The sequence below is a fragment of the Gekko japonicus genome, unplaced genomic scaffold (assembly GCF_001447785.1).
Source record: "Gekko japonicus isolate JY-2015 unplaced genomic scaffold, Gekko_japonicus_V1.1 scaffold565, whole genome shotgun sequence".
Lineage (NCBI taxonomy): Eukaryota > Metazoa > Chordata > Lepidosauria > Squamata > Gekkonidae > Gekko > Gekko japonicus.
The window spans coordinates 40235-50781 of record NW_015176468.1 but is presented as its reverse complement, the minus strand read 5'-3'; the positions used below and the strand labels follow the sequence as shown (position 1 = coordinate 50781).

General features: G+C 49.3%; 1 protein-coding gene across 1 annotated transcript in view; it reads left to right on the top strand.

Moving 5' to 3' along the window:
- The window catches only part of DCK (deoxycytidine kinase), a 23281-nt gene extending 17846 nt beyond the window's left edge, over positions 1 to 5435 (top strand). The window contains exons 6-7 of the mRNA XM_015427113.1: positions 1527 to 1626; positions 3852 to 5435. Coding sequence (XP_015282599.1) covers positions 1527 to 1626; positions 3852 to 3878 — 127 coding nt within the window. The 3' untranslated portion in view covers positions 3879 to 5435. The remainder of the gene's footprint in view (positions 1 to 1526; positions 1627 to 3851) is intronic.
- Positions 5436 to 10547: the final 5112 nt, after the last annotated feature.

Genomic DNA, 10547 nt, shown 5'->3' with positions numbered 1-10547 from the left:
GGGGGCGGGGCTTGTTGCATGTGCCCGCCCCCTGGGCTCCTTACTGCCGGAGCTCCGCTCCTGTGCGCTCCTGCAGGAAAGGACCCCTGATCAAGTCACAGCTGACTTATGGCAACCCCCATAGGATTTTCAAGGCAAGAGCCTAACAGAGGTGGTTTGCCAACGCCTGCCTCTGCATGGTGGCCCCCCTGGTCTTCCTTGGTGGTCTCCCATCCAAGTACTGACCAGGGGCTGACCATGCTTAGCTTCTGACATCTGATGAGATTGGGCTATCCAGGTCAGGGCAATAGATTGTTTCCCCCAATAAATCACTACCACCACTACATCATCCCCTAGTGATGATACAGTATGTATCCTCTCTACCCCTGTTCACAAGTCAACAGTGAACATGTCTACAATCTGTGTCGTGTGAACCCCTGATTCTTCCTTATGTATATGTTGAGTAATTCTCATGTTACATTCAACACATGTACCGCTGAGTGTGTTATTTTTAAACCCTACCTTGATCTAGGTACTGGTTTAAGAACATAAGAGACGCCAATGTTGGATCAGGCCAAAGGCCCATCCAGTCCAACACTCTGTGTCACACAGTGGCCAGAAATACCAGGGTTCAGAACCCAAAAAGGTTAGTTAAGGATCAAAGAGGGCCAACTCTAAAAATCATACAAAAATATACATGTATTTATTACACACAAATTAAAATAGCAAAGAAGGGCCCATTCATACCTCTTAAACAAACATATATATAACAACATACAAGGGCTAATGAAGTAGACCTAACGCGTTTCGGCCTAGGCAGGCCTTCCTCAGAGGTCTAATACATATAGAACATATAGGCTGATATATACAAATATAGGCAATCATACATATCCACAATATGCAATAAAGACCAGAGATCAGTTGAAAGTATAGCCACTGGGCAAGGAAGAGAAATACAAAAATACAAATGAAGCCTCCAGTACAATCACATGTCCAGTAGCACTTCTCTCTGGTCTACTATATATTCTTCTAAGATTGTGCAGCCAAATGTTCCCAATGAAGGTTCCTTAAGGTCTACTTCATTAGCCCTCGTATGTTGTTATATATATGTTTGTTTATGAGGTATGAATGGGCCCTTCTTTGCTATTTTAATTTGTGTGTAATAAATAAATGTATATTTTTGTCTGATTTTTAGAGTTGGCCCTCTTTGATCCTTAACTAACCTTTTTGGGTTCTGAATTCTAAGTTTTAGGTTCAGTTTTTCTTTCCCTTTTCCCTTTCTGTCCTCAGAAATACCAGGTGCCATCAGGAGGTCCACCAGTGGGGCCAGGACATTAGAAGCCCTCCCACTGTTGACCCCCCCCCCGCACCAAGAAGACAGAGCATCACTTGCCCCAGAGCCCCTTGTGGCTCATTTGTCAGGTGAACGTTCTTTCGAACTGGTGCGTGCATGCCTATGGAGGTTGCCCCCGCGCATTCTCCGTAACGTGTGAGCAGCCCCTCCTGTGTCTCCAGTTTCCAACTACTACTGCTGAATCTCTTTGCAGAACGGACTTTGACTACCTGCAAGAGGTCCCAGTCCTCTCGCTGGACGTGAACGAAGACTTCAAAGGCAACAAAGACAAGCATGAAAATATGATCGAAAAGGTAAACAGGAAAGTCTGGCGGAGAGTTTTTGGCATTGTCCCCCGGATCGAGAACCCCGCGTGCACTCGAATGGGGATTGTGCCGCAGAGGGGTATGCTGGCCATCTTCTCAGTTCTCTTCAGTAGCGATGGGCAGCTCTCTATATGCTAAGGGAGGTTCCTTTTGTCCCCATGGCCAAGAGACGAGAACTTACTGGAGATAATGTGGGCGTGTGTTACAGCGGCCTCTCCTGGTAGGCCCCCAGGAAAGCTTTATGCTTTCGAGATAAGAACATCCTGGTGGTCCCTGGCCTGAGAGACATCCAGCTGTCCTCAACTAGGGCCAGGGCTAGGGGTAGGGGGAGCTCTCTGCCAAATAACATCTGTCCCCTGGCGGGACCCTTTGCCATTCTGCAGGGGACGTAAGGCAGAGATGTTCTGCCTGGTGTTCGGTCGAGGGCAGCGACCGTCTTCCATCTAAGTCTGGCAGTGCTTCCGAGCAGTCCATATAAAAGTTAATTCAAATGCTTGGAAAGGACATGCAAGGCACAGGCATGTCTTCAGGCCCAGAGATGTTTGATTCATTAATTTATTTATTTCACTTTTACCCCACCCTCCCCGCCAGGCGGGCTCAGGGCAGCTTCCGAAAACTGATAAGCAGTATACGTTTTACAGTAATAGAATAAAATACATCATTTAAAAACACAGACAGGTCAATATAAAACATTCATTCGATGGCGATAAAAAATAAAGTGCAGTTTAGGGACACATTTAGCGGTGCCACCGCGCTAGGTCATGTTGGATCGGAGTTCACACAGGGCCCTGCTGGTAAGATGTCGCTCCTAGCGGAACGCCTGCCTGAAAAGTTCTGTTTTCACGGCCCTGCGGAACCGTGACAAGTCCCGCAGGGCCCTGATCTCGGCAGGAAGCTCGTTCCAATAGGACGGAGCTACAAACGAAAAAGCCCTCGTCCTGGTTGCCATCAACCTGACTTCCTTTGGGCCAGGGAGCAGGTCCAGGCGGTTTTGGGATCCTGATCGCAGTGCTCTCTGGGGAACATACGGGGAATACAAAGTGCTGTCAAGCAGCAGCTGAGTTATGTTAGCCCCCCCCCCCCCGGGTATAAGAGACGCCAATGTTGGATCAGGCCAAAGGCCCATCCAGTCCAACACTCTGTAGTGGCCAGAAATACCAGTGCCATCAGGAGGTCCAGCAGTGGGGCCAGGACATTAGAAGCCCTCCCACTGTTGACCCCCCCCCCCAAGCACCAAGATGACAGAGCATCACTTGCCCCAGAGTCCCTATCTATACCTTGTGGCTAATAGCCACTGATGGACCTCTGCTCCATATGCTTATCTAATTCCCTTTTGAAGCCGTCCATGCTTGTAGCCGCCACCACTTCCTGTGGCAGTGAATTCCATGTGTTAATCACTCTTTGGGTGAAGAAGGACTTCCTTTTATCCGTTCTAACCCAACCGCTCAGCAATTTCATGGAGTGCCCACGAGTTCTTGTATTGTGAGAAAGGGAGAAAAGTACCGCTTTCTCTACCTGCTCTATCCCATGCATAATCTTATAAACCTCAATCATGTCACCCTTCAGCTGTCGTTTCTGCAAGCTAAAGAGCCCTAAGCGCTTTAACCTTTCCTCATAGGGAAAGTGTTCCAACCCTTTTATCATTCGAGTTGCCCTTTTCTGCACTTTTCCCAAAGCTATAATATCCTTTTTAAGGTGTGGTGACCAGAATTGCACACAGTATTCCAAATGAGGTCGCACCATTGATTTATATAGGGGCATTATGATATAGGTTGATCTGTTTTCAATACCCTTAATTAGGTATAATTAAGGTCATAATTAGGTCATAATTAATTAGGTATAATTAAGGCCATAATTAGGTCAGGGCAATAATTAAGTACTATTAAGTCACAACAGATTTATGGTGACCCCATAGAGTTTTCAAGGCAAGAGATGAACAGAGGTGGTTCGTCATTGCCTGCTTCTGCGTATCGACCCCGGACTTCCTCGGTGGTCTCCCATCCAAGTACTAACCAGGGCCGACCCTGCTTAGCGTCCGAGATCTGATGAAATCGGGCTAGCCTGGCCCATCCGGGTTAGGATTTCTCCTTACCTAAGAGACATGAATCCAACGCCCAGGTTTTAGTGGGGTGGTGGCAGTTCAATAGAACTTGAGATTTAGCGACCAGTCACAAAGAGTTATCAACTGGCACTTTGGGGTTTTTTTCTTCCAGGTCAAAGAATTTTTGAGCACTTTATAGCCCTTCTGGAAACGGTGCTGAATCCAAGCCTCCTCCTCCTCCTCCACGACGCCTAGTTTTGTGTTGCCGAGATGCACTTCTGCTTCAGGCGTCCTAAGGGCAAGGTTCAGCTTCATTGTGGTTACCGAATTACGACAGTGAACTGTTGTTGTTTTTTTATCGTATTTATCTTGCATTCAGATTTCTTAGGGGTAATGTTTGCGGAGTACAATTAGGCATTGCAGCACGACGAAGCAGAATACATGGATTCCTGCGTTGCAACTCGGACGTAATTCAGCAAAAACCGGTGGTTTTCCCAGAACAGGTTTTACGGAACTTGGGACGGAAACTGGGGTCTCCTCCACACATCTGGATGCGGGAGCTGCCGTCTGTCCCACCCCACGTGGTGGAGCGTGTGCGCGCACCCAGCAGTACTGTCGGAGGCACGTTGCACATCACTTTTTGTCTGTGTGTTTCTGCTCTCACTCATGCATGCAAAGTGAGCCATAAATCCTGTACTTACTAGTATTTATGCATAGGCGGTGAATTCATGAAATACTGTTCATAAGTCAGCAAAAAAAAACCCTACCCCAAGCACTCCTTTTGTGGCTGGATGGGTCTTTAACCAGAAATTATAAGAACTTTTAAAAGAATTGTAAAGGCTAGGACATTCCCCCCACCCCCTCCAAGTAAGTTTTTATATCCCTTTGCTTTCTCTTGCTCCTGTAAAGAGAAACATCCAGACATTCATCAGCATTCACCTTATTTGCATCCTCTGCAGTAGGAAGAGAAGGAACGACATTAAGTTAGTCGTCTTCGATTTCTCACCGAGCTTGGCTTGATTCTGCATTCCGCTTTCTTTTTTCGCTAAAGCCAGGGCTCTTTGCGGAAAACTGCAGATGCAAGAAGGGGTGGGGGCAAGAAGGATTCTCTCTCCACCCTAACCCTTCCCTGTTTTAAATATTTTTGCGTGAGCATTTAGCGACTCCCTTTCCTTGACGGGAGGCTGCCAAATTGTCCCTAATAATGGTTTGCTTAAGCTTTTCTTTGCCCAGAAATCTGAAATTGGGCCAAAGTTGAATGTGCGGCAGCTGAAGTTAACATTGTGCAAGATCGGCCGTCAAGAGACCAAACAGTCCTTGTGTGGTGATCAGGGGCAGAGGTGGCCCAGGGACAATTGTGTAGGCAACATACCTGGTCTTCGACCACCTGATCACTGTCTTGGTTCACCTGTGCAGATTTTTTTGTCCTCATAAATCTAGAGTTGATCAGAAGCTTTTAAAGAGAGACATACTCATGCTGTTTCCTCTTGGGGTGGTTTGAGTGCTGCCATGTTTGTATACGAATTTCTCACCTACTACTTTGGTAGAATGTCATCTTTTTGTAAACTAATTCTACAGCCGCTTGGCTCAATAGAAAGGGACTCTCTGGAATAACTGATCTACATGTACTCCCCCCCCCTTTTTTGCAACTGAAATATTTTAAGTCACAGAGTAATTTTATATCCCTCCTTAAAGCCAGTATAGAATGCGACGTCTTATTTGTCTAGCTGTACTTGGGCCCCGCGAGGCATTTTTAGCATCCAAAGATTCTACAGTGCGAGCACCGACTCGTTGAAGCTTGCGCGATCATGTTCGAAAGTGTTGTTGTCCGAAATAAATATAGAAGTATCCTTTTTGTGTGTGTCGTGTTCTGCCCTGCCCACTTGTCACAGTCCTTCACAGACTTCCGGCCTGGATGTTGGGTCGGGCGAAACTCTGCTTTCCTGTTGATGTGCTGCCTCCGCAGTTTCTACAGTTTTCTCTTCCAAATAAAGTTGGCGGGAAGTGGGATTGCTCTAGGCTCATTCCCCGTTTGGAATTTCCAGCGGGCTCCGTTGGCACAAGCCAGCACAGAGTGAAAGGGGCTTGGGAAAAGCTGGGCCATTTCAGCTGCCTCCCTGCTCCCGCGGACACCGCAGCTGTTTTGTGCGCAAATAGTCCAGCGACGGCTGCCTGTCCACCTGCTCCCCATCCCCATAAACATTCTCTGCATTCCCTGCTGCCATTTAAAGCTGAGTTCTCAAGCTGCAAATGTCTCAAAAGCACAGCCTGTAAGACAGTGTAGTAGAGGGTTGCCAGGTCCCTCCCTACCCTTTTCCGGCGGGGAGGAGAAGCTCTTCTGGGGTGCACGTGCCATGATGACATCACCCAGAAGTGATGTCATCGTGCTAGGCACATCACCAGGGGGACACGCTCTAGCATTCGGCTAGAAAACTCTATGATACCGTAGAGTTTTCAGGCCGAATGCTAGAGCGTCCCCCTGACAACATGCCCGGAGTAATGACGTTACCTCTGGGTGACGTCATCGCGCCGGGCACGTCGGCCCGGTTCCCCCTGCCAGCAGGCTCCGGGCTGGTGGATCGGGGCCCCTAAAGCGGGCAAGCCCCTGCCCGGGGATGTGGTAGCCCTCGTGTAGTATAGTGGCTCGGAGTGTCAAACTAGGATCTGGGAGAGCCAGGGGACGAGAGCAGCCATGCTAAAAGAGTAACGCGGGACCCATCTCGCTGGGCGGAAAGTACAGCAGAGGCTTTGAGTAGGATGTTTGGGGAGGGAGCTGTGTGGCTCAGCGGTAGGGCATCCGGTTGGCATGCAGAAGTGTCCTAGCCCAGGTTCCATCCCTGACATTTCCAGTTAAAAGAATCAGGCGATTAATAACTATCGGAAGGGAGTGGTCGTGGTGTAGCCAGGAGATCTGAAGATTGCCTGGCAGCCCGGAAATAGCTCTCTCGTGGCGAGCTAGGTTGATATTTTTGGGGGGCTGAGAGAGCGGTGACTGACCCAGGCTCACCCCCCTGGCTTCACGCAGGGGAGTGGAGGTGGATCGGAGACGGTTCTCCAGATCAGAGTCCACCTCTTTTAACCACCGTACCAAACCGGCTCAAAGAATCAGGTAATAGATGATAAGAAAGACCTCGGCCCGAGAACCCAGAGAACCGCTGCCAGTCTGTGTAGACAATACTGACCTTCACGGTCTGTTCAAGGCAGTTTGCTCTGACCCGGACGGCCCAGGCTAGCCCGTCTTCAACAGATCTCGGAAGCTAACCGGGGTCGGCCCCCGTCAGTACTTGGATGGGAGACCACAGAGGAAGTCCAGGGTTGCTGTGCAGGGGCAGGCCATGGCAAAGCCACCTCTGCTGAGCCACTTGCCTTGAAACCCCTGCGGGGTAGCCCTAAGTTGGCTGCGACTTGACGGCCCTTAACACACCCACAAGCCAGCGGCCGTTCACACACTTTGCGAGTGAGTTCCCCCAACGCAGACACCTGTTACACAAAGCAGCATTTCCTGTCTGGCTCGAATCTGCAGCCAAGGGTTAGTCTAAAAGCGTATCTGGTCAGTATTTGGACAGGAGGCCACCACGGAAGTCCAGGATGATTATTCATTTAATTTATACCCCCATCCCACGAGTGGACTCAGGGCAGCCATGCAGTGACAAACGACCTCTGAACAACCTCTTGCCTTGAAAGCCCTGCAGCAGAGGTGTCGGAACTCATTTGTCATGAGGGCCAGATCTGAAATAAATGTCACTTTGTTGGGCCGGGCCATGCATGCCATAAAATATAGCGCCAGGCAGGGGTCATTTAGTAGAAAAAGAGGTTCAGGAGCTCATTAGCATAATATATTAGCATAACATATTTGCATATGCCACGCCCCTTGACATCACTGGAAGTGTGTCAGAAGGCAACACCCACCACTCAGGCTCTACTGGACTGTTTTGGATTGCTAGCTATGGGGGAGGATGGGGACGCGCAGGTCTGTCCTCACAGAGGAGGGAGAGCTTGTACCTGAAGGTGTGCTGTGGGTGGCTCTGCAACTTACCTGGCTGCTTTTCCTCGTGGCCCAACCGAGGGCTGCTGGGAGCAGGGGGCGGAGCTTGTTGCATGTGCCCGCCCCCTGGGCTCCTTACTGCCGGAGCTCCGCTCCTGTGCGCTCCCGCAGGAAATGACCCCTGGCGCCAGGTATCAAAGATATAAACTTTATAAAGGACACAGACAAACCCAATGAACAATATTACTTTTTAAAAACTCAAAATACAAACAAAAACAATTGATTTCTAGCAGTGAAAGCCATTGATTTACTGGGGAACCCAGAAAAGCCCCAATAAATGTCTTTAATCAAGACTAGTTTTCCCCCCCAAGGGATACCATAAAATGGGGAGTACCTTACATTTCTATACATACCAGTAGCTTGCGGGCCAGGCAAGAGGCCTGGGTGGGCCGGTTACGCCCCCCCCCGGGCCTTATGTTTGACACCCCTGCGCTACATGGTCCCCATAAGTCACCTGTGACTTGATGGCCCTTTCCACCGCCATGAGCAGTTAAAGAGAGGAAGAGGAAGAGATTGGATTTATACCCCGCCCTTCACTACCCGAAGGTGTCTCAGAGCGGCTTACAATCTCCTTTCCCTTCCCCTCCCCACAACAGACACCCTGTGAGGTAGGGGGGGCTGAGAGAGCTCTTGACAGAACTGTCCTAGAGGGACCAGCTCTGACAGAACTATGGCTTGCCCAAGGTCATCCAGCCAGGTGCAAGTGGGGAATCATACCCGGTTCTCCCAGATCAGAGTCCGCGCACTTAACCACTACACCAAACTTGACCACTCAACCAAAGCCATTAGCCATCTCTTCAGTTGAGGATTAACTGCATTTCCTTATTTTTATTTTAAAGTCTCTAATTTTGTGAGACTGATCTCTCTCCTCCCTTGCTTATCCCCTCCCTCCTTTTTCAGAAGAAAAGCTGTGCCCCGATAGTTGCCCGGCACAAGGTCGGCCTGTTGCTCCCTGGCCGCTGTGCCGCTTCATTGTTTTGAAAGCAGAGTCCATTGCTGAAATGAAGCTAAATTGCAATACCTTAATGGTTTGCACAGACTGCTCTTGGCTAAGCCTCCCCCCCCCCCACATACACACGTTCTTTTGGGTCCTAGCGTCAGCGACAGAGCCAAACCGGAGCGGGTGGAGACGTCGATTCATTTAATTTCTGAAATATCGACACGGTCTAAAAATAAAACTAGCTCGTATAGCGCGTTCTTCAAATGAGGGTTTATTTTTCCCCTTCAAAATGTTTTTTTGGGGTCATATAATGGATGTTGTACACTAAGGGGGAGGGGCCGTGGATCAGTGGCAGAGCATCTGCGTGGCATGCTGAAGGTCCCAGGTTCAATCCCCGGCATCTCCAGTTAAAAGATCCGGCAGTGGGTGATGGGAAAGACCTCAGCCTGAGACCCTGGAGAAGTGGTGGCCACAAGCATAGACAGCTTCAAGAGGGGACTGAATAAACACGGATCAGAAGTTCATCAGTGGCTATTAGCCACAAGGTCTAGATCAGAGGTTCCCAAACTTATGTGGCCTACCGCCCCCTTTCAGGAAAAATAATAATTACTCAGCGGCAACGTTCCCTCTAAGCTGTGGAGTCTTGTGAGCAAAAATTCTACTTTGTGAGCTACTGGCATTAAAGTTGTGAGCGAGCGATTTGGCTGCTGCATAGATTAGCTTGCTCTGGAGCCATCCCTTCCTGAGCTAAGACAAAAGTATGTGAGCCAGAGGTTAAAAAACTGTGAGCTAGCTCACACTAACTCAGCTTAGAGGGAACAGTGCTCCGCGCCCCCCTGGAAATTACCTTCAAGAAGTGGACAAAAAGGTGCAGTTTGTGGATCTGCACCTGGATCGTTCCAGCCCACCTGGATTGTTCCAGCGCCCACCAGGGGGCGGTATTGCCAACTTTGGGAACCGGTGGTATAGACGGAACACTGCCTGGGGCAAGGGACGCTCTGTATTCTTGGTGCTTGGGGGGGGGCAACAATGGGAGGGGCTTCTGGAGTTCTGGCCCCACTGGTGGACCTCCTGATGGCACCTGGGTTTTGGCCATTGTGTGACACAGAGTGTTGATCTGGACGGGCCATCGGCCTGATCCATTATGATGGAACCAGGGCCTGATTCAGTGTAAAGCAATGTCGTGTGTACTGGGGAGGGTCTGTGGCCCAGTGGAAGAGCTTCTGGTTTGCATGCAGAAGGCTGCAGGTTCAATCCCCGACATCACCCGTTGAAAGGATCTGGTGGCAGGTGACAAGAAAGACCTCTGCCTGAGACCCTTGAGAGCTGCTGCTAGTCCGAGTAGACAATATTGATCATGATGGACCACCAATCTCAGTCAGTATAAGACAGCATCACGTGTGTTCAGGGGTTGAGATCCAGCTAGCTGCTTTGCTCAGTCTCACGCTATTACCAGCCTTGCTGTACCCCCCATCCTGCACATGGTCCCATGGTCACCAGTGGAAAAGGTGCTTGGGTCTAACCATAAAATTCTGGATTTTCCCCCACAAATGTTGACCAAAGCCACTTTTCATTAAATCCCTTCCCAGGGGGTATCTGAGGGAAACATAGGTGTGAGTTAAGAGAACATGAACAAAGCGTTCGGCACCTGATAAAAAGCCAGTAGTAAACAACAAGAGTCCAGTAGCGCCTTAAAGATCCAACAAAATTTGTAGAACAAAGTTTGAGTCCAGAGGAACCTTTAAGACCAAAAAAGTTGAATACTGGGCACAAGCTTTCATGTGCATGCAAACCATGAGAGCCAGTTTGGTGTAATGGTTAAGTGCACAGACTCTAATCTGGGAGAACCAGGTTTGATTCCCCACGCCTCCACTTGCATCTGG